Source organism: Myodes glareolus, chromosome 3 (assembly GCF_982192425.1).
Source record: "Myodes glareolus chromosome 3, mMyoGla1.1, whole genome shotgun sequence".
Lineage (NCBI taxonomy): Eukaryota > Metazoa > Chordata > Mammalia > Rodentia > Cricetidae > Myodes > Myodes glareolus.
The window spans coordinates 76,759,735-76,784,743 of NC_142028.1; the positions used below are offsets into that span (position 1 = coordinate 76,759,735).

Consider the following 25,009-nt stretch of genomic DNA (forward strand, 5'->3'; position numbering starts at 1 on the left):
TATTTATTTTTTACTTTTTGAGATAAGTTCTGACCATACAGTCCTGGCTGGGCTAGAACTTTATATGTAGACCAGAATGGCCTTAAAGTGCAGAGGCTAGTTTAGGGACTAAAATACCTGGTTTTCCATGAAGCTCTTAATGAGTATAGAAAAAGAGAGCTCCTCACACCTGAGTGGTCTGGCTAGGCATACCCCAGAGAGCAGGCTTGGAGAAAGCAACAAAAGTGAGCCTAAGGGTTCGTTGTGGTGTTGGGGTTCACCAAGGAACTACGGTGATCCTGAACTCCAGGGTCTCCTTTCTCCTCCTGCCAGGTGCTGAGACTACAGGTGTGTGCTAGCACGCCTACTTTATGCAGTGCCAGTTGAACTTTGGGTCTCATACATGCTAGGAAAGCATTCTACTCGCTGAGCTATGTCCCCAGAACCTGAGCTAAAGATTTGAGAGCCAGGTCGTCCCATGCAACTGAAACCGAGTGAAACGATGGCTTCTATGTGGGTAACACGAAATAGAATCCTTAACAGGAAAGCACAGTGAGATCAGGAAGGGTCTGCTGAACCTGTCCTGAGTGAGAATAGCAAGACCCCCACAAAACTCACAGTAAATGCTCTGTAAGGGAGATCTCAGAGGGTAGACTGATAGGATATAGGACTTGTGAGGGATAGGGACTTACCCAGCTCATCCCAGAGCTGCCTGCACTTGTCTGTCATGCTTGTTCCTTGCTGCCTCCAGAGTGTGAGGCGGGGATCAGCCATGAATTGCTCAGTTATAAGTGTCAGCATCCTGGCTCCATTGGAATCTCTCATCCGAAGCATCTCTCGGACCTGACATATAAGGAGGGGCAAGTAATTGGTAACTGCAGAGCACAGAAAGAGAGAAGGTGAGGGATGGAGAACAGGTTGAGAAGATGATGTAGTTGCATACTGTAAGAGACAGAAAGAAAGTCTCTCAACTCTGTAAGTGAAATTCCTACACGTATCAAGAAAGCCTGTTACATATGATGAGATACCTCTTTAAACACACTAGGACAGCTGGAATAAAAAGACAACAACAGTACTGGCCTGGATGCAAAGAAATCCAAACCCACATACTGTTGGTGGGACTATAAAATGAGACAGCAACCTTGAAGAATCATCTCTGTAGAACTTGTACAAGAATGTTAATAGCAACCGTTTTTCAGAGTAGTCAAAAGGTAGAAGCAATCCAAGTGTCTATGAACAGACAAAGGGTAAATAAAACAGATTATTACTTAACTATAAAGATGAACCTTTAAATCAGCAAGCTTAGAAGTGAAAGAAGTCAGTCACTACACACACACACACACACACACACACACACATTCTTATTATTTGAAAGTCCAGAATAGAGATGGTTATAGACAGAAAGTAGACAAGAGGTTACTGAGAGCTGGGGGTGGGTAGGCAAATATGGAGGATAAGAGAGAGTGTTAGTGTGAGATGAGCTGTTATCTGCTCCAGTTACTCTGCACTAAGTCAAACATTACCTTTAGGCTGTGCGTTGCCCTGACTAGCTCCATTTATAAAACAGAGTTTGATCCTTGCTACAGTTCAAAGGCTAATGCAGAAGAGCTCCCCCTCTTGTTTGTGCAGGTAAATAACTACCATCTGCCTAGCACAACTCATGAAAAATATTATCACTATGAACTTATCAAATCAAATCAAGAACACATGGAATGCATCAAAACCATGTCAAAAAAAGCAGGTTTGTGAACTTATTGGACACAGACCAACAGATGATGCAGTCTCCTTGCCTGGTCATATAAAAGGAAGGACACCCCCTCTATTGAGGAATGGATAAAGAAAACGTGGTACATTTACACAATAGAGTATTACTCAGCTGTGAAAAACAAGGATACCAGGAAATTTGAAGGTAAATGGATTGACTAGAAAAAAAAATCATCCTGAGTGAGGTAGCACAGACTGATAAAGACAAACAAGGAATGTACTCACTCATAAGTGGATATTAGCTATAAAATAAAGGATAACTGTGCTACAGTCCACAGACCCAGAGAGACTAGGTAATAAGCAGCGTGGTCCTTCTGCTTGACAGTGCCTGCTTAGACTGCTTTTCTTCCAATCTGGCTCTTCATCTTGAACCAGCTCTGTACTTGGAACCTGCCCTGCAACTCAGAACAGTTGTGTGACTGGGCTTTCATGTCAATATCTTCACGTATGTGTACGTGTACATGCACATGTGTGTGTGTGTGTGTGTGTGTGTGTTTATGTGGAAGTTAGAGGATGACCCTGAGTGCTGTTCCTTAGGTGTACTTCATCTTCTGTTTGAGATAGCCTCTCATTGGCCAGCAACTCTGCTAAGTAGGCTAAGCTGGCCAACGAACTCCAGAGTTCCAGCATTTCACCTTCTGTTTTACCAGCAGGTAGATTGACTGTAGGTGCAGTTTACAAACTGAACCATCTTTCCATCTCCTTATGTTAATATTTATCTAACCCCCTTGGGTGACTCTCTTTGCATGGGTCTGCTCTCTCATCTTGACTTCAGAGAGGCCTCACTGACATCTGTAGCTCAATCTTTTCGTATCAATCCCTAAAGAGTTAAAGCATCTGCTTCTCCCAGCAGAAGCATGCATGAATGCATACATACATATATACATAATAGATAGGTAGATGATAGATAAGCAGATGGATGCTAGAGTGTGTATGTATAACACTGGGATGATGTAAAATGTGTGATCTTAAAATTAATATCAGTAATTAAGGTTGGAATAAAATAAACTGTGGGGTCAGCCAGATGGCTTAGCACATAAAGATACTTGGCCCTTAAGCCTGGTGACTGAGTTCAATCCCTGAAACCAAGGAAGAGGGGGCTAAACAGAACTGATTTTATATAGTCATGCTATGAACACTACATTCATGTCATCACAAGATTCCCCGCCCCCAAATAAATTTTGAATTAAAGAAACCCTGTGACTCTAATGTGAAATCAGGACTAGTTGGTAAATCAAAACCAACAGAATTGACATCGCTTGTGAATTTATTGTTTTTACATAGATTTGATGTCGTGGAATGACAAATACCCATTTCTGAAGCAGCTCACTTCTGATCAATAGGTAAATGCATGAAGTTTCTTTCTGAGGTGATGAGAATGTTAATTGTGGTGATGACTCTATTCTATCTGTGACTATACCAACCCCACAAAAAGCCTTCTATAAATACCCACTGAACTGTACACAAGTCTTGTACATGCTACTGCTGACCTGCATCTCCAGCCAAAATTGTACTGATTATATGCGTAAACCATATAGTATATATATTATATCCCAGTAAAGGTGCTAACAAGAAGAGAGAGAGAAAAAAATACAACAACAAAACCAATCCAGCCTGTCTGGCAAGAGTCTGTTCTGGAACACTGTTGAAACGCTAGTCTCTGGAGCTTCATCAGGCAGCTTTGGGTTCACAGCAGAGAGGTCTCCAGCTGTGTTCTCCAGCTCATTTCAGAGAGTATAGCAGAAAGAACAGACTACCAGAGGGAGGTAGTTGGGTTCGATGGACTAGCCTGATCAAGAGAGGTCTGCTTATCCTCTCCTACTAGGTTTTAAGAACTCAGTACAGCTAGGTGAAGTAAGCTAGGTACACCAGAAGGCTTACCTTGGAAAACATTGAATTGAGCTGCTTTCCAGAGCCATAGTAACCCCCCTGGGAGAGAAAAAGCTTCACTTGTTCTTTCACCTGTTCTTCATCCAAGTGCCAACAGTTCTCGTCATCGATACTGGCCCCCGCCGTGGGGTCAGGCGCACCTGTGAGGAACAGGAACGGTGTGATGAGTGCTTTGGACCCTCATGGCACACACTCAGCCAGGAGGCACATTGTGAACATACAGATGAAATAGTGCTTTGACAACTGTGTGAGACATCAGAAATGTAAGGTCCACGCTAGTTTTAGGTTCACAGGACTCACAGTTGTGGCCTTCAAGGTCTATGACTACTGAAAAGGGTGGAATGAAATATTCTAGTGGGTGGTGGTGGTGCATGCCTTTAATCCCAGAACTTGGGAGGCAGAGGCAGATGGACTGGATGTCTGGTCTACAGAGCACGTTCCAGGACAGCCAGGGCTACACAGAGAAACCCTGTCTTGAAAAACAAAATAAAACCCAAAAGAAAGAAAAGGAAAAGAGGAAAGAGAGAGAGATAGAGATAGAGATACACACCTGCTAGTATTAAATATACCTGTGGTCACTGCCCTTTATTTCATAGCATACAACTATTTTTTTTAAAGATTTTAATTTTATGTGTTTGGGTGTTTTGTCTGCTTGTCTATCTATGCATCACAAACATATAGTGCTTGCAGAGGTCAGAAAAGGGCATCAAATCCTCTGGAACTAGTTATAACTGGTTGTTAGCTGCTGTGGGGTTGCTGGTCAAACTCAGGCACTCTGTAATATGAGTACTCTTATCTGCTCAGCCATCTCTCCAGGCATGACATACAACTTTAAAGTCCTTGGAATTTTCAAAGTGATGCCTTTCTGGGTGATAATGAGTTGCTGGTGACAGTCAAGACAAGCTAGGCAGATTCAGGATTGGCACTGCTCATCCAGGCAGAGTGCTCGAACATTCAGTCTCATGTGCCAACCTCTAATGAGGAGAAATAGAGTCCTGAAGGTTAAATTGCTCACCAATGGCCAATGATTTAAACAATCATTATGTAATGACACTTCCACAAAAACCCAATAGCACAGAATTTGTAGAGCTCCCAAATAGTAGAACATGGGGGAGGGTTCTCCAGAGTAGCATAGGTGGATAAAGTATGGAAGCACAGCCTCTTGTAAGATGTGCTTTGCCCTATGTATTTTTCAGTTGTACCTTTGGTAATATAATGAACCTGCGAATGTAAGAAAACTGTTTCCCCGATTCTGTGATCTGCCCCAGCAAGTTAACTGAACACGAGGAAAGGAGTGTGGGAACCTCGGTTTATGGTCAGTCATGTCTGCCAGCTAGCTAAACGTGAAAACAACCTGGGGCAAGTGACTAACATCTGAAGTAGGACAGAAGTAACAGTTCCAGAGATTGTGCCTTCAACATGTGGGCCTTATACCCCTTCCAGGTAGTTAGTATCAGAAATGAATTATATTAGAGAACATGTTGGTGTCTGCTGTGGAACTAGTTGGTTGGTGTGAAGAGAAAATAAACCCTGCACAGTTGGTCACAGAGGCATTTTGTTCTGTATTCTGAGGGTGTGCACAGTTGGTCACAGAGGCCTTCTGTGCTGTATTCTGAGGGTGTGCACAGTTGGTCACAGAGGCGTTCTGTGCTGTATTCTGAGGGTGTGCATAGTTGGTCACAGAGGCGTTCTGTGTTGTATTCTGAGAGTGTGCACAGTTGGTCACAGAGGCCTTCTGTGCTGTATTCCTAGTGTATGCACAGTTGGTCACAGAGGCGTTCTGTGCTGTATTCTGAGGGTATGCACAGTTGGTCACAGAGGCCTTCTGTGCTGTATTCTGAGGGTTTGGTAGGAGAAACTTAGTCTATTTCTCCTCTGAATCTTCAAAACATAGGAGGAAAAATCATAACTTCCCCCCTTAGAAAAGTGATATTTATTATTTTGCTTTGCTCCTCTGTGAAGTTCAAATCTGTATTAATATATATATATATATACATATATATATATATATAATTTTTAAAACTAAAAATACTTTCTTAGAATATAAAACTGTATTTGTAGTTAGGCATGGTGGTACATAATCTCTAATCCCTAGCACTCAGGAGGTAGAAACAGAAGGATCGGGAGGTCAAATCCATCTTTGATTATATAGTGAATTTAAGGACTGCCTGGGCCATATGAGACATCTTAACAAATGTATGTGTTATGTTGTATTTCACCACAAAACTATTTCCTAAAGCGTAGCAGAGCTATAGATGTGACATGATTTTACAAACCTGTATTCAAGTTCCCTTCATATCTGGGCTTACCTCAGCAAAACCACTCTAAACACAGCTGGGGTTATTAACACAGACCTCTTCCCTGAATGTCTGTTGGCTCCTTGCTCACATTTCAATCCCAAGCTAAATTCAGATGAATCATTTATTAGCACAGTGTTGGTGACTGTTAATACAGTTCAGTTATTTTGGACATACTTTTGGGATGTTTTGGAACCAAACTGGTAGCTCAGCAGAGAAGGAACTGAGATAAACTAGGAAAAACCAGGGACTGGGTTTCTGGGTACTTTGGGTCTAAGGACGGAGGAAAGAATAACTATAGTGGTCTGGCAGCAGAAGGCAGAGGCATTGGATCAATAGGGGATGAAAAAGCAGACTTAGGAATCTGCCCTAAGAAGAAAGCTGGCCTTAATCAACTGGCTGCAAATATGGGATGCAATCATCTCTCAGGGTTGGAGGAGATATGAAGAAAAGCAGAGAGCACCTTGGATCCAAATGGTCATAGCAGTTGTGGAAGAAATCAGGCACATTACAAAATATCTAATACATGTTTTACAGAATAACCTGCTAGAATAGGGATGGGCCATTGAAAATCTTTAAAGTTATTAACAATCAAATTTCACCCAAAATGTTTTCTTCTCTGCCACTGGGTAGTTATAACAAAGAAAAGAAAAGAGAGTAAGAAAACATTTAGATAAGATACAAGAGAAAATCGGTGTGAATGTTAAGACTATACAATCATCTGAAAAAAGCCAGAAGGCCCCACAAAGGGGTGTATGTGTGCATGTGTATGCGTGTGTGTGCATGCATGTGATGGGATCTTCCTATGTTGGTAAGACTGGCCTCAATTCCATGATGCAGACAAGGTTGGCTTTGAACTCTGGATCCTCTTTCCTTGGCCTCCCGAGTATTGGAATTGCAGGTGTGTAGCATCATGCCCAGAACTACAAAATATTTTATAAGACAGTTTCATTTGTTTTTTAAGAAAGATTTTTTGTTTGTTTGTTTGTTTGTTTATTTATATGGGTGTGTTGTCTACATGTATGTCTGAAGAAGGCATCAGACTCCACGGGACTACAGTTATAAATGGTTGTAAACTGCCATGTGGGTTCTGGGAATTGAACCTCGGTCCTTTGGAGTGCAGACAGTGCCCTTAACCACTGAGTCATCTCTCCAACCCCAACAGTTTCATTTATTAACATTTAGCCAGATGCAGTGACACATGCCTCTAATTCCAGCAACTTTTGAGGCTAGGGAAGGAGAATCCCTTTGTTTAAGAATTCTGGATAGCTTGAGCAATACAGTGAGATCTTATTTCAAAAACAAAATAAAACAAAACAGAGCAAGCCAAAAATTAATATTTACCAAGAGCCTAATATGTAGTAGAATTAGTGTCAAATACTGAACATTTGGTGGCAAACAAAACTGATACAGTCCCTGTCTTCTTTGGACCAGTTTGAGAGAAAGGGGATACACAAATAATCATATGCATATTTTTCCTGTTTCTGAACCCAGAGCCTTGTACATACTAGCAATAACTACTTCCCCCCCCCACACACATACTTTCATGTGGAAAGAGAGGCTGCAATAGGCTTAAAAAAATGACCCTGGAAGAGTGAATGGGAGTCTGCCTGGCACAGAGTGAGGGAAATGCTGAATGTATTTTTTGTTCAAAGACAGCATGAAATCATAAACTACACTGTAATTAAATACAACTATAATAGGAGAAGGGAAGAAGACATTCCCTCAAGGGAATATCATGTAAAAATGTAGGCAATAGCTAGTTGTGCACTGTTTTGTAGACTAAAGAAATGTGGACTTTTTCCTAATAATGATAGGCAATCAATGAAGATTTTTAAAGAAGAAATGGAGCCAGGCTGTAGTGGTGCAGGTCTTTAATTCCAGCACTTGGGAGGCAGAGGCAGGCAGATCTCTGAGTTCGAGGCTGTCCTAGTATAGTGAGATCCTGAATAGCTACTGCTATACAAAGAAACCCTGTCTCAAAAAACCAAAACCCTAAAGTCCACCCTCCAAAAAAGAAAAGAGAAAGAAAGAAGGAAATAGTGTGGGTGGGTGGTAGTGGCGCGCGCCTTTAAACCCAGCATTTGGAAGGCAGAGGCAGGCAGATCTATGAGTTCAAGGTCAGCTAGAGCTACATAGTGAGACCTGTCTCAAAACCAAACAAATGGTGTGACAACATCTGTAGTTATAGAAAAATTAAATTATAGGAACTAAAATAATGAAGTATTTAAGATGAAGAGATTGTGCAATGGAATGGAAGTAGAAAGAAAAGATGTTAGAGATGAATACAGGTTTGGATTGGTGTCTAGTGCATGGTCTAGTGCATGGTGCTAATTGTTGAGATGGTGAAGAGCAGAATGAGCAAGTCTAAGAAGTTAACTCCAGCAAGTGTGCAGCTCAGTGTAGAACACCTGGATGACACATGAAAGGCCTTCAGTCCAATCCTTGGCACCAATCAAAATTAAAAAGGTAAGAGAATGTAGACTATAAACTCACATTTGGATCTACCGATCTTGGGATGTCTCTGTGATATAAAAGTCTGGAGAATATATAAAACTCAAGTTCTGGACTGGGAAAAGGAATCTGTGACTCATGATAAATAGATTACATTTGAAGTCAAGGGAATCACTGAAATTGTCTATAGATGGGGGAGGGATATTTGTCTAGGCACAAAGGACCTGGGGGCCACTAGGCTCTTGCTGGCCTGAACCAGACTAAACTGGCTATCTGAGCATGCAGTATGTAACTTCTCCAGATTGAGCCAAACTAGGTCTGCCAAGGAGCCCAGCAACTGCTGCCCTGCGGTGAGACAAGACGGCCTAAACCAGTCTCCAGCCACCATGAGAGACCCTGCTTCCCCTCAGCTGGGCGGGATTTCCCCTTCCTAAAATAAACTGAACCTGCTGCACCCAGCCTGTCTCTATCCTGGGGCCTGAGCCTGTGACCCGGTGCCTGCTCGTCCCCACCCTCAAGGGGAAGTTCAGTGGGACAAAGCAGCAGATCAAAGCAACATATAGAGATCCAATGAAACGAGAAAAAAAAGATTAAATAAGAAATGCTCACATTCTCAAGTCCAAATGGATCAAAGACCTCAACATAAAGCCAGCCACACTGAACCTCATTGAAGAGAAAGTGGGAAGTACACTTGAACGCATTGGCACAGGGAACCACTTCCTCAACAGAACCACAGCAGCACAGACACTGAGAGAAACAATTAATAAATGGGACCTCCTGAAACTGAAAAGCTTCTGTAAAGCAAAGGACATGGTCAACAAGACAAAACGACAGCCTACAGGATGGGAAAAGATCTTCACTAACCCCACATCAGACAGAGGTCTGACCTCCAAAATATACAAAGAGCTCAAGGAATTGGACATCAAAAGATCACATAATCCAATAAAAAAAAATGGAGTACAGACCTAAACAGAGAACTCTCAACAGAGAAATCTAAAATGACTGAAAGACACTTATGGAAATGTTCAACATCCTTAGTCATCAGAGAAATGCAAATCAAACAACTCTGAGATTCCATCATACACCTGTAAGAATGGCCAAGCTCAAAAACACTGATGACAACTTATGCTGGAGAGGTTGTGGGGAAAAGGGAACACTTCTGCATTGCTGGTGGGAATGCAAGCTGGTACAACCCCTTTGGATGTCAGTGTGGCCATTTCTCAGAAAATTAGGAAACAACCTTCCTCAAGACCCAGTAATACCACTTTTGGGTATATATCCAAAGATTGTTCAATGATGCCATAAGGACATGTGCTCAACTATGTTCATAGCAGCTTTGTTTGTCATAGCCAGAACCTGGAAACAACCTAAATGCCCCTCGATCAAAGACTGGATAAGAAAAATGTGGTACATTACCACAATGGAGTACTACACAACAGAAAAAAATAATGACAGCTTGAATTTTGCAGGAAAATGGATGGAGCTAGAAAACATTATTTTGGGTGAGGTAACCCAGACACAGAAAGACAATTATCACATGTACTCACTCATAGGTGATTTTTAAACATAAAGCAAAGAAAGCCAGCCTACAAACCACAATCCCAGAGAATTTAGACAACAATGAGGACACTAAGAAAGACTTACATAGATCTAATCTACATGGGAAATAGAAAGTAGAAAAAGACAAGATCTCCTGAGTAAATTGGGAGCATGGGGACCTTGGAGGAGGGTTGAAAGGGGAAAGGGAGAGGCAGGGAGGGGAGTAGAGAAAAATGTAGAGCTCAATAAATATCAATAAAAAATAAGATTTTCAACAAAACAAAACAAAACAAACAAACAAACAAAAAGAAATGCCCACATTCAAAAGTCAGATAGAAGATGGGTAAGGGTTAAAGTAAGTATGCAGACCCATTTTAGCTAGGTTCCTCTAACTCCCAGTCCAAATCTATTGATTTAAATTTAAATTACATTAAATTAAAATGTTCTTATATAAGTTTATTGGTTTGGATATTTGAGCTTTCTCCTGAAGAGAGTGAGAATGAGGTGACTTACCTTCTAGTACTGATAACATGTCAAGGTAAATGACACTTTAGTGTGATAGTCTGGGTTCCTCCTTGGGGTGACAGGAGAAGATAAAATGGAAGTGGTATCTTTTATAAATAACTATTAATCAAGCCACAGTTGAAGTGCAAAATTAGTTAAATAAGAAACATCACACCATCTCTAAACTCTGAGGGTCTACTATTACTATAAGGTAAGTCCACTCTCTGAAGCATTTTGGGAACTGGCTTTTTCTCATGAAGCTTTATGACACATGTCCTGAGGAAGCTTTTAGGTCTGAGGAACAACTTTCTTCCTTCCCTTCTTTCTCTGTCTGTCTCGAGTCAGGACTCATGTAACTGAAGTTGGCTTTGAATTTAATGTTAAGTGAGGATGACCGAATTCTTGATTCTTTTGGCTTCTACTTCCAAAGCAGTGGGACTGCAGGTGTGGCCTCTGTACCCAGCTCTTTTCTTTTTAAATATCTTTTGAATTATTAAAGTAGTATATACTTATATAGGGACTATACCAAAGCATAAAACACCTGTCATTCGATCAGTCATAGATTACAACTCTTTTAGTCTTTTGCTCTGTATACACAGGCACATATTTAAGTGTGTGTACACACAGTAGTTTTTGTTTGTTTTTTGATGTATATGAGTTCTCTATTTATAAGTTATGTCTGTACACCAGAAGAGGGCATCAGATCTCACTGTAGATGGCTGGGAGCCACCATGTGACTGCAGGGAATTGTGCTCTTAACTGCTGAACCATCTCTCCAGCCTGAGTATTTTTTTTAATTAATAAAATTCTATTTTTAAAATTAACTAAATTCTATTTTTATTTCAGCTCTAGGTACTGGATCAGGTCCTTGCACATGCCAGGCCAGTGCTCTATCACTGACCTACATCCCCAGATCTTAAATATTTATTACAATATAAACTATGAAAACTGTACAATCTATAGTAAAGATCCATGAATTATTACATAGTGATTAGCACTGTGTAACTACCAACCAAGTCAAGAAGTAGAATGCTACCAATGCCTCAAGCCAAATATCTCTAGAGAGGAAATGAATTGCTTTAAGAAACTAAGAGTTAATCACAGTTGTTTGGACAGAATGAATTGATTAAAGTTAAATTATTACAACAGTAGAAAAATTCCAACCTCTTAAAATACAATAAAGCAACAAAGTAGAGAGTTGCTTTATTTGTTTTTTTTTTTTCCCAGACAGGGTTTCTCTGGGTACCCCTGGCTATTCTGGAAATTACTTTGTAGACCAGGCTGGCCTCGAACTCATAGAGATCTGCTTACCTCTGTCTCCCAAATGCTGGGATTAAAGGCATGTGCCACCATGTCCAGAGAAAAGTGTTTCTTTCAATGGTTGTGAAAAAGGTAATTTTTTTTTTAAATCAAGAAATGTTATATAATTACCATTCACTTGGTTGATTTCTGAGTTGGAGGACAGAATTTCATCTGCCAGCTTTTGTGCAGTAGGAAGAACTTCGGTGTGGTGTGCTGTGATTAAATATTGAATAAACTTCTGTAGCTGGTCCCTATTCATCTGGAAAAGGGTTTCTGAGATAGGAAGACGCAATTTGACTTGGTCTGGTTTACGGATTCTGTAGAGCGAAAGAGCTACCACATGAGCACAGTAGAATATGTCCTTATTCCCACAGCCACAGGTCACGGAAGTGATTTTGCATCGATCGAAACTGATTGCAACTTTGTAAGTCACTGCGGGTTCAGAAGCAGTGGCTGGTTCAGTTACTGTGCCGCTGAGATGGAAGCCTAAAGAAACAAAGGAAAACATCCAGTTTAGAGAGTAGCAGGAAGCTTAAGGAACTAACCAGTCAGTTCACACAGTTCAGTGAGAATCTCCTCTACAGGTAGTGAGATGTGTCTGGACAACACCAAGCTCAGTGAGCAAAAGTTATATACTGTCTTGAAGGAATACACAACCCAGAGATACAAGACTCTTGGACAAATGTAAAAACTTTAAAAAATACTTTTGTGCATATTTTTGTGGAAGGATAGTTTATAGTTTTCATTACAGTCTCAAATGGTTAATAAAGAAACCCTTAAAAGTTAAGAACTCTTGTAGTAGATTTTGACTCAAAGTGGTGCTAAAGACAAGTCCACAAACACTAGTACAATGTAGAGTAAAGTGAGTGCTATAGATGAGATAGAAAAAAGAGTCCATAAGGAAGAATAACTATGATTAAGGACATTTCATCTTTGAAAACATACAATTCCAAAATGATGACCATATGGAACATCCAAAAAGCAAGAACCTAAGATACAGAACTTGGTGCAAGTGTACCATATGGTACATCTCTATTCACAAAGCACACAACACCAGTAACTGTCAAATGCAGAAAGAACATCTTATTCTTTTTTCAAACAAGGTGTTGGGTAGCTTAGGATGTCTCCAACTTGATATGTAGTCAAGCTGACCTTGGAATCCTGATCCTCCTGCCTCCACCTCTATTCAGCTGTAATATAGTGTTCTCTTAACAAAAGAAGTAACAGAAACATCAAACATTGCCCAAAACTACTTCACAAAGCTTCCCAGGTATCTCTGTGGTGATTCTTCACTCACATTTTCCTTCATGGCACATGTCGGCAACACCAAACCAAAACAACCTTATGTATATCATAAGACCTTGCTACTTACCAGGTAGCCCAATTCCCAAGAACCATAAGCTTTTAAAAGAGCCTCTTTCATCAGTTGTAGAGCTTGAAGAATGTGGGGTAGACCATTTACTCCACTAGTGGTTCCAGCAGGCCACAAAGGCCAGCATCCCAACTTCTTTCCTGTAACAGGTCTGTGTTTTATGCAAAGTAATCAGGAATGGTGGATATGTACAGACTTGTTTTTAAGAGGATACATAAACAGACTTTAGCTTCTCTTGTATCTCTATCACATCATATACAAGTTTAAAGCAATGTTTTTGGGGGAGAAGCAGAGGCAGGTGGATCTCTGTGAGTTCAAGGTCAGTGTGGTTTATATAAAGAGTTCCAGGGAGTCAGGTTACATGGAGAGACCCTGTCTCAAACAAAATAAAATAAAACAAACCCTACAATCAATTGAAAAAAAAAACCAAACAAACAAAAACCCAGAACTCTCAAATACTTTAGTACTGAGTGGACCCTGAATAAAGCATCAAAAACTTTCAAGGAGTTCCTGTTTAGTTTTATAAATAGTATATTTTCCCCCAAACCACAAAGCAAGCTCTGACATTAAAAGAAATGTTTTACTTTAAATTTCTATTCCAATCTGTGATTTTAGACTCCTTCTCTACCCAGCTCTATCTTGTTTAAAAATATAAGAATAAAGCCATACCACAGCCCATCTCCATTACACACATGATGGCTCTGATGTTTCAATTTCTAGGAAAATCACTGGCCTTTAAAGATTCCTTTATGCTATGGCCTCCTACAAGGATACCTTTTTGTGAGCATGTTACACTTTCTTTACCTTCAACATGCACCAAGAATCACTTAGACAAGAACCAGCAGCCCCACAGTGGCAGCACACTCCTGCGGCAGCACTCCAGTCACAGGGGGGTCTGGGGCTAACTGGGCTGTACAGACACAGCAAGATTCTGTCTCTAAAGCAAAAATGAAAAACCATCAAAATGTCCTCACAAGGAATGAACAACCAAGTGTTTGGAAGAAGTCCTTGGTAGAATTTGCTGTGCTCAAATATGTACCAAACACTGTTTATTAAAAACCCACGCATGGCTTGTGGCTTGTTCTCATCATTAAAAAGCTGCAGTGGCACACACTTTTAATCCTAGCACTTTAGTGGCAGAGGCAGGCAGATCATTGTGATTTCGAGGCCAGTCTGTTTACAGAGCTAGTTCCAAGAGAGTCAAGGCTACACAAAGAAACCCTGCCTCAAAAAATTAAAAAAAAAAATTTGGAGAGTCCAAGAAGCAGATTTAAGTCAACCTTGAATTAAATAGGAAATATTAAAGACAATTTTTCCATTTATAAATATACTATAATATAATAATAGATAATATTGCATATATGTGGTGAGATTTCTTTTTTCCAAATAAGGAAAATCTTATATTCTACACTGCTTAGCTCAAATATCACTTTGCATTAAACCACCTGGTACCTCAAACTGTTGAATGATTAAATGAAAAACGTTAGCATTTATGCCTGTGGAGCTTGCATTCTAGTTTACAAGAAAGATTTTGTCCGGAATCAGATAATAAAGACCTAAGAAATAATCATTTCATTGATTGCCCAGAACAGTTATGTAATTTGCATGATTATAGTAATGAGAACAAAAAGTTAAATGACCATAATTTCTGAAATATCTTGGGCTTTAAAAATCAGGAATAACAGATTTATAGTGATTCTTTCAAATCAGTGTACTTTCCAAATACAGCCAATTACTTAGTAACCCCCTCTTTCCTGCCAGTGCTAGGGATCGAACCCAGCGCTTTAATGCACTCTACAACTGAGCTGCAGGCCCCAATTCGTTTTTTTTATTGATCAAAATAATTTTTAAACGGTAACACTTTTTGAACATGAACACATGCTGGACATTTTATGTTGTTTTTAATTTACTTATTCTGTGTGTGTATGATGGGGCGATGTCATAGTCGTGTGTGATCAGAGGATAACTCTTTGGGGTCAGTTCTCTCATTCCACCTTTATATGGGCTTTGGTCATTGAGCTCAGGTCCTCAGCTTTCGTGACATGTGCTACACCTGCTGAGCCACCTTTCCAGCCTACTTCCCCTTTTATTGAAAAATCATGTAATTTCCACATTATTTGGTATTTCTGGTACCTATATAGAGACTAGCACATCATAAACATTTATACACATGTTTACTGAATACAACGGTTTTGAACCCTTTAATGTCTCTCACTGGTCACAGGACAGTGGAGCATCTGTTGGGACCTTCAGTCTCCGCAGACATGCTCCCACTACTCAACACACTACCATACCAAACTCACTGAGTGGCTCTTTACCGTGGGAGGGTTTCTCCATTTTCTTTGCCTTTATGCCTTTATATGTGAGATTCCCTACACCAGCATGACCTCACTCCCTCCCCATTTTCTCTGTTCACAAGATGTTTACTATAAGAGCCTTACCTATGTCTTCGGACACCTAGCTAAGTGATTTTTCAGGGTGCTCATTTGCATTAGTTTTATCTTTATTTAAGCAAATGACTATCAGTATAATTAATAGCTTCATGTTTGTCTTTACCCTCTAGATTGTGAACTTGTAAACAAGGGTTTGTTTTCATCTTTATATTTTCAGCTGGCATATTGTAAGGGCTTAATAAGTATCTTTTATAGATAAATGAATAAGTGAACACTAAATTGAATCTCTACATATTCATATCTACAATTCACAGAGGGTTAAGTATATTTATAAAGTTTCCAATTTTGTGATTAAAACATACCAGCAAATTAAACAGTTTTATTGGGCTGGTGAACAAAGTAACAAGAATTTATATACAAAGTTAACTGACAGTCTTCCTGTCCCAACACAGCTGCTGTTGGAGTTGCAGTGGCTGCGGAGATGACATCTACCAGCCTCTGGAATGCTCTCCCAAGAGTCCCGCGCCCTCAGTGTGGCTTGGCTGTAGGTGCCTAGGTTATCAACGCAGGATGTGAGTGGAGAGTTTTCAGCAATGACAGCCAAAGCAAAACAAAGGTTCTGCTCCAGCTAGAGGTTCAATCCTCAGATCCCACACTGGACAGAGAGAACCAACTAACTCCTGAGGGCTATATTCTGACCCCCACATGGTGCTGCCACACGTGCATGTCCACATTCTCTCTCTCCATCTCTCCCACCCCACAATTATTTATTTATCCACTTGTTTATTTATTTTTTGAGACAGGGTCTCACTATATAGCTTTGGCTATCCTGGAACTCACTATGTAGACTGGACTGGCCTCAAAATCAAAGAGATCTGCCAGTCTCTGCTTCATTTTATTTATTTATATATTTTTTGGTTATTTTTGAGACAGGGTTTCTCTGTAGCTTTGGGGCCTGTCCTGGTACTAGCTCTTGTAGATCAAGCTGACCTCAAACTCACAGAGATCCACCTGCCTCTGCTTCTTAAGTGCTGGGATTAAAGGTGTGCAACACTCTGCCTGGCTCAATAATTTTTTTTTAGTTAAAAAAAACAAGTTATTTTATTAGCTGACACTTAGCACTTACATGCTAGAGTATATTGTAAGTGTTTTCCACATGTTAACTAGTTAAGCCCTCAGAACAGTGTAATGTCTGCTCTTTTTCCTCTCAGCTCAGAGACATAGAGGGTGCTATTCACATCATCCAGCCTTCTTGAGTACTGGCGGTCTAGTTCCAATCTGTACTGTTAGCCCTGATAGTGAATATGATACTACTGGATCTGACGGATGCATCCAAACTTTATAAAAGTAATTAGCAAGCATTATTCTACAAAGACAAGACTCCTGCGTCAATGACAAGTCAGTAAACTCTGACATCTGTCTGGTTTCCTGGGCAACCACTCTATGCAACTGTAACTATCAAGGGCTTTGCAACACTCACAGAAGGAATGAGATAGGCTCATGACCTACAAGACAGAGTCTTAGCACAGCACATGAATCATCTGCGTGGAGTTCTAAAGGAACACTTCTCTGCACCGCCCTCTGACACCATTCAAAGGCCTTTGTGTTTCTGAGTGGAAGAAAAGCTCGGGCAAAGCCTGGGCAATTAAAACCACTTTGCTCACTGCTCTTTTGATTCCCCAAGGCCTCTAGGCAGGTGCTAACACATGAAAACCAATGCCATTTCAGCTGACGGCAAAAAAGGAGTGCTGTGATTTAGTAAAACGATTGTATAGTTTTAGAAAACATTTTATTTGTTTACTTATTTTATTTATTTAATTTATTTATTTTTACTTAATTTATATACTTTATTTGTTTACTTAATTTATTAATTGCATATATGTGTGTGTATCTGTATATGCCTGTGGGTGCATACATGCCACAGCATGTGTGTACAGGTCTTCTACCATATGGGTCCCAGGGAAAGGAACCCAGATCCTCAGACTTGGCAGGCACATTTACCTGCTGAGCCATCTTGCTGTCTCAAAAACACATTTTCTTTTTCTTTTCTTTCTTTCTTTCTTTTTTTTTTCTAGACAGTGTTTCTCTTTGGAGTCCTGGTTGTTGTTGAACTCAATCTGTAGATCATGCTGGCCTTGAACTTAAAGATCTGCCTGCCTCTGCATTCTGAAAACTATTCTTAAACTGGACACAGTGGTGCATATCTTTAAGCCCAGCACTCGGGAGGCAGAGTTACTTTCTTTTTTAATCTGTGACCTAGAAAAACTGTAGCCATGAGAACTCTTAAAACCCCAAGAACAACATTTGTAAAATAACTAATTTCCGTCTTAGAAAACTTAACTCCCAAGCTTAGCGGCTAATACCAAAACAAGAGCACTGGAACAGTTCTGGAAAGGAACAGTAAAATACAGTCAATAGCTAAGGTAGGATTCCAATCTCAATTCCTTTTTGCCTCAGTTTCTTAATTATGCAAATAGATATAGTGCTCAACCAGACTCATGTGAAAGTGCTTTGTAAAGAACACATTTCCCCGAATCACCACTCCAGAACAATCCCAACGAGACTGGGCTAGGGCCTCTATAAATTCCCAAGAAGCAGATGGTGCCCACAGACTGGATCAGGGTGTGGAAGATAAAGTGAGGAGCAGTATTGTTATTCAGGAATACAAATGATGCTGCCCGTTACTCTGAAAGCTACTTGGTCTGTTTGTATTAGAGAGGTCACCCTAAGCTTCTCAGAGCAGCTGAGTAAGCTGAAGGGCCCTTCTTGCTGCCATCTGCTCCCTTCCCAGACTCCTCTGGCAAATCAAGAGGGTTTCCTTACATTAACCTCTAAAGAACAGCTATGGCTCCTTTCTCAGCATCAACCTTAGAAGGCAGCAGTCTCTGCTCTCTGTATTAGCAACCAGAGTAAAGAACAAAGCCTCCCAAGTCCAGGCATTCACCTCTAGAGATAACCTTGCATCACTCAGTTTTCCAGTTTTTTTTTTAAACTTGCAATTCTATAAAGGAATTAAGTGTATGTTTTTAAAGTTTCCGTTTTCTTTAAAAATTGTTTTAGAAATATTTGTGTTAAAAAAACCCACAAATTTATCTGAAAAATTTATTTAGATATCTAACATACAGAAGACACAATTAACGCAGTAATTTCACCAGGCATGATGGCACACACCTATAATCCCAGCATTTGGGACATGGAGACAGGTGGATCAGGAGTTCAAAGTTATTGTCACCATCAGTTACATAGTATATCTGAAGCTAGCTTGGGCTTCATGAGACCTTGTCTCAAAACAAAAATAAGCAACAACATAAACATCTAAAATAGTAATTTTATTTTCATGATAACCACTTTATGGTGTAAGAGCAAGTTATGTTGTATACTGGTGGGTAACTGTTCAATTTGGAACTATAGATCAGTAATCTCTTCGATACATAGGTTCGAAAGAAACTATCAGACACCTCAAATAGCTCTCTGTAAAAACAATGTGCAAAGGATCTGCACCAGGTCCTCTGCATATATATATATTATATATAATGTATATATAATATTACATAATATAATATGTAATATATATTAATACTAATATATTATATATAATATATATATAATGACTTCTAGTTTAGTGTTTTTAAGGGATTTCTGAGTGTATGAATGAGTGGATTTCTGACTCTTGTGCCTTCTCTTGGGCTCTTTTCATTCAGTTTGTCTTGTCCAACTCCAATGTGATAGTTTTTATTTTATCTTCTTATATTTTATTTTGTTGTACTTTATTATCTCTTAAAAGTCTGTTCTTTTCTAATGAGAGACAGAAAGGGAGTTGTTGGAGGAGGCTGCTTGTTGGTTCCTGGCTGCTTAGTCGCTCAGACCCAAAATAATCAAATCACTGCTTGGCCCCTTAGCTCTAGTTTCTTATTGGCTAACTCTTATATATTAATTTAACCCATCTCCATTAATCTGTGTATTGCCATGTGGCAATGGCTTACTGGGTAAAGTTCCAGCATCTGTCTGGTGGGGCTACATGGCTTCTCCTTGACCCCACCTCCGTTCTCCCAGCATTCAGTTTAGTTTTTACTGCCTAGCTAAGTTCTGCCCTGCTATAGGTCCAAATCAGTTTCTTTATTCATTAATGATAATCACAGCATACAGAGGGAAATCCCACATCAGGGAGTGGATCCAGATAGGAGGTAAGGTGGGAACTGGGAGGAGTAGAAGGAGGAGAAACCATAATCAGGATATATTATGTGAGAAAAAGAATCTACTAAAAAATATCAGCATGCACATGTACTAGGCATATACATTGCTAAAATAGGTGTTATAGTCCAACACTACCACTTAGGTTCTGTGTGTTTGTGTGTGTGCCCACACACACACCAGCCTGGCCTCAAACTCCCTATATAACTGAGGAAGATCTGGAACTTGTGTGTGTATGCAAAACAGACACAGACAGACAGAGACACCAACACCCAGATACACAGACCCAGCCACCCACAGATACACACACACACACACACACACACACACACACATACAAAAGGCTGGCCTAAAACTCCCTAGGTAACTGAGGAAGATCTTGAACTTTTGATCCTCCTGCCTCTACCTCCTAAGTGCTGGGATTACATGTGTGTGCCACCATGCTCTGTTCATTCAGTGCTACAGACAGAATCAGGGGTTTGTGTATGCTAGGTAAGCACTTTACCAACTGAACTACATGCCAAGATCCCTACCTAGGTTCTTATTCAAACAAACACAAAAGCAACATATAATGTAATCTTATTTCATAAACCATCTGCCCCATTCAGGAGTCCACATCATTAGGGTAGAGGGTATTAAAAAATAAACTGCTTTTCAAAAGGAAAACAATATACATAGTTACTTATTTATTAATTTTCAAAATAGTGCTTCTGTGTGTAGCCTTAGCTGTCCTGGAGCTCACTCTGTAGACTAGGCTGGCTTTGAACTTACAGAGATCTGCCTGCCTCTGTTCCTGAATGCTGGGGTTAAAGGTGTATGCTACCATCTTCTGGCCACATTTATTTTTTGATATGTATTTATTATATGTTTGTGAATGTTTTCTCTCAGGCATATATGTGCACCATGTGTGTGGCCCATACATGGAGTTCAGAAGAGGGTGTTAGATCCCCTGGAACTGGAGTTATAGATGGTTGTGAGCCATCATGTGGGTCCTGGGAACCTAACTCAAGTCCTCTGTAAGAACAGCTCATGCCCTTAACCACTGGGTCAGCTCTACAGCCCTCAGGTTTATTTTTAAAGCATTACATTTACTTAGAAGCTAAGTGCTTGGTGCATACCTATAATCAGCACTGAGGCTATGACAGGAGGATCCTGAGTCAGAGACCAGTTCAGGCTCTACTGTGAGACTCTGCCTCAAACAAAAGGAAACTCACAGAAACCATATATATATATATATATATATATATATATATATATATATATATATATATATATATAATGTGCATGTGTTTAGGACAGTGTCTGCCATACCAGTGTACTAAAAATGTTATCATTTCAAATGTTCTGACAATAACTCTAGCTACCCCTTATTTTCATCTCATTTCACGGACACCTCATTTCATGCAGATGCCTATGCATAAGTATCACTTGAATTTTAATTAAGTTCTTATGAAATAAAAGCATAATTTTAAGATGATTTAACCCTCATCTTTTCTAAACTCCATGACATGTTATTTCTAATATGGCATTTTTAATATGGAGATGAACATAAATCCCACATAACAGTCTTTATTTCAGGGCTTCATACATGGTAAGAACAACATTCCTAACATTTATAGCATTTTGGTCAGGGCCTCATTGCACCCTCTGGCTCTCTATTCTTTTGTTCCATCTTACAAACTGACCTGTAGCAAGAATGTCAACACAAATTCAATTAGGACAATCCTTTTCATTTTGTTAGAAACTGCAGCAAAACCACTTCTTATACTCTGTATAGTAATCTGATTCCAAGCAAAACCAATCAGATAAAAGGCATTCTCTTCAGGTTTTTACTGGGGTTCTGAATGCTCACATCATCATTTGGATGTGAGCAGTGCTTCACAAAGAAAACCTCCAGTGTTAGCAACTCTTTTGAGTCAAAACTGTAGCACTACACAATCCCATCAACTGGCCAGCAATTCCTTACAGTTCTCTTCCATGGCTTCTTAAAAAGTTAATTAATGAATTAATTTATCTTACGGGGATGCTTTGCTGCTCTAACCTCAACAGCAGTGAACAATGTTAGGGCAGTGGTTCTCATCCTGGAGGTCAAATGACCCTTTCTCAGGGGTCAAATATGAGATATCCTGCATATTAGATATTTACATTATGATTCATAACAGTAGCAAAATTACAGTTGTGAAGAAGCAACAAAAATTTTATGATTGGGACCACCAATCAGCTCACTAATCATGACAGGGAGACTTATTATTAGTTATGAATGCTTGGCCTTATGCTATGCTTGTCCCACTGGCTCTTATACTTAATTTAACCTGTTTCTCTTCATCTACGCTTTGTCTCAGGGCTTTTTACCTTTCTTTCCTTCTGTAAGTCCTACTCCATGCCTGGCTGACTGGTCCCAGGCATCTCCCTTTCTCCCTTTTGCTTTCTCCTCTTAACTCTCTCTCCCCACCAGCCCCAATACTCTCTACTGCCTAGCTATTGGCCATTCAGCTTTTTTATTAGACTAATCAGGTGCCCTATGCAGCCAAGGTAAAACAGCAACACATCTTTACATAATTAAACAAATGCAACATAAACAAAAGTAACACACCTTTACATAAATATTCCACAACATACCACAACATGAGGAACTGTATCAAAGGGTCACAGCATTAGGAAGGTTGAGAACGACTGAAGTTCTTTCTCATGTGCACTACTTCTTTAGAAAGAGTCCTTAACACATTTTGAGAAATCTAAATAACGAATTATACATTTATAGGTTCTCATTTTCATGTAATTTTTCTTTTAAATAACTTTTTAACGTTCATTTTGTGTGAATGCAGGAGGGATAATAAGCAGGTGCCATGAAGTGAGTGTCAGGGTCAGAAGACTATTTGTGGGGATCAGTTTTCTTTCTACTTATGAGGGTTCCAGAGATCAAATTCAGGTTACCAGGCTTGCTACACCAAGCGCCTTTACCCACTGAGCCATTTCATTGACCCCTAAACTGTGAGTTACACATTTACAGTTCTCATGTTCATGTATTTTTGATTCATTTTAAGCTATTTTTAACACTTATTCATGGGAAGGTTATGCATGTATGTACATGCTACAGCCACATGCAGAGGCTAGAGAATAACTTGTGGAATTCTGCTTTCTCTTTCCACTACATGGGTCCCAGAGATAAAACCTAAGTTGTCAGCCTTGGTGGCAAGCACCTTTACCTGCTGAACCACCTAGGAAGTTTAAATTTGATCATAAAACAGTCATTTGCTCTGACCTGATTTCAGAATGACAGATTAGAGCTCCAAAAATATATGTGCAATGGGGGGAAAAAGGAACTCAGAAAGGAGTTGTAGACTCAGACTCACTTATTGGAGTACCTGTGGGAAAAGTAAAAAGTCTAGATAAAGTTTCCTCCAGCTAATTTATATCTAGATGTGAGAGTATCTCCAAATACAGGAAGGAAGTTCCTAAGATCAAGAAATATAAAGAGCTGGTGAGATGGCTTAGTGGATAAAGATGCTTTGCCAAACAACTCTGCTAACTCAATTTCAATCCCTGGAATCTACATAAAGGTGGAAAGAGAGAACTGACTCCCCCCACACATGGGCTGTAGCAATGCACCCCTGCAGTAGTAGTAGTAGTGGTAGTAGTAATAGTGGTAGTGGTGGTGGTAGTGGTGGTGGTGGTGGTGGTGGTGGTGGTAGTAGTGGTAGTAGTGGTAGTGGTAGTGGTAGTAGTAAGTTTTAAAAATACAGATGTTTTTGGAGGCAAAGAGTCTTAACGTGAATGGAAAGACTTTTACCCGAGAGGTAGCTAATGATAAAAAGTTCAGAGATCAACAACAGATACAAGTACTGCACCAACATATGCAGATAAAATATTAGCTTTTTCCCATGCATAAACAGTGGGAAAAGAAAGCAAACCAGATTTTTAAAAATGGAAGGAATCCTAAAATGTAATGATCATTTGAGAGAATGATACTGAGAGCGATGCATCGATGCCCATTATAATTTTTTTCAGGGTGGAAAGTAGTCTTAATGACACAAACGGGGTAGTGGGTGTTACAAGGGCAAGAACAGAGCTGCTGGTCAAGGCTTGGGTGAGGGGAGCTTTGGGAAGACTTCCAGGCAGTAGTGATATTTACTTGTGAGTCTGTGGAGCTGGAGATCACACCTAGGACCTTATCTATGATAGGCAAGTGCTCTACTACTGAGTTACATTCTCAGTAGGAAAGATGCATCATTTGGCCATCAACAAGAGAAAAATTGTCTGGAGATCACACCTAGGACCTTATCTATGATAGGCAAGTGCTCTACTACTGAGTTACATTCTCAGTAGGAAAGATGCATCATTTGGCCATCAACAAGAGAAAAATTGTATGTGGAGATAAACACAGTAGACAGAGTGCCCAGGTAAGGTGCTATGCAAGTGAGGATAAGAAGTGGAAGGTTATCTATAGAAAGGAAATGGCAGTGAGAAAGCCCAAGCAACAAATGCAGCACATTACAGTAACGTACTCGTTTTCCTTCACTGCTGTAACAATTACTAAAAACTTGGCATAAAAACCAACACAAGTATTAATTTACAGTTTTGGAAGTCAGAGGTCTGAAGCAGGTTTCTGTTGAATCAAGTCAGTGTCATCAAAGCTATATTCCTTCTGGAGGCTAGAGGGAAAATTCTGTTCCTTGACTTTTCTGTGGCTTCATGGCGAGCACCTTATACAGGCTGAGCCATCTCACCAGCCCTCTACAGGAAATTTAAAATTAATTTATTCTGAAGCTTGCCTGGCTTCTCACTAAGTTACACTGAATCTATACATCGGCTCAGAAGAATTGAAATCCCACCAAATAGTGCTTTCTTATTTAAGAAAACATACTGTCTCTAATATTTAGGTCTTCGCTTTAACTCTTGTCCTATAGTTTTCACATTTATGAGCTCTTTTGCTCATAAATCTTGTGTTTGGTATTTGTAAATGTTATTGACTATAATATAACATTTACAGATTTTTATTGCACACACACATGCACACATGGGTAGACATGCTATGGTGAGCATATGGACGTCAGAGAAGCTTTGTAGAGTTGGGTCTCTCCTTTCACCTTTAGGTGGGACTGAATTCAAGTTACAAGCCACCTTGCTGGCCCTAAATACCAATCTTTGCTAGTATATAAAAATATAACCTAATTTTATGTATTGATCTAATAACTTGCAAAGTTACTAAATATATTTATTAGTTCTATTAGCTTTGTTTCTAGATTCCATTGGATATATTTTACATAGGTGAGTGTGTCATTAGCAAATTATAGTTTTACCTTTTCTTTCCCAATTAAAAGTCC

The 25,009-nt window shown here is 39.7% G+C and overlaps 1 protein-coding gene across 1 annotated transcript in view; it reads right to left on the bottom strand.

The window, feature by feature from the left end:
- Zswim5 (zinc finger SWIM-type containing 5) overlaps nucleotides 1-25,009 on the bottom strand; it is a 105,588-nt gene that overhangs the window by 24,324 nt on the left and 56,255 nt on the right. The window contains exons 2-4 of the mRNA XM_048430601.3: nucleotides 11,859-12,215; nucleotides 3,625-3,773; nucleotides 672-822 (exon numbers count right to left, since the gene is read on the bottom strand). Coding sequence (XP_048286558.2) covers nucleotides 672-822; nucleotides 3,625-3,773; nucleotides 11,859-12,215 — 657 coding nt within the window. The remainder of the gene's footprint in view (nucleotides 1-671; nucleotides 823-3,624; nucleotides 3,774-11,858; nucleotides 12,216-25,009) is intronic.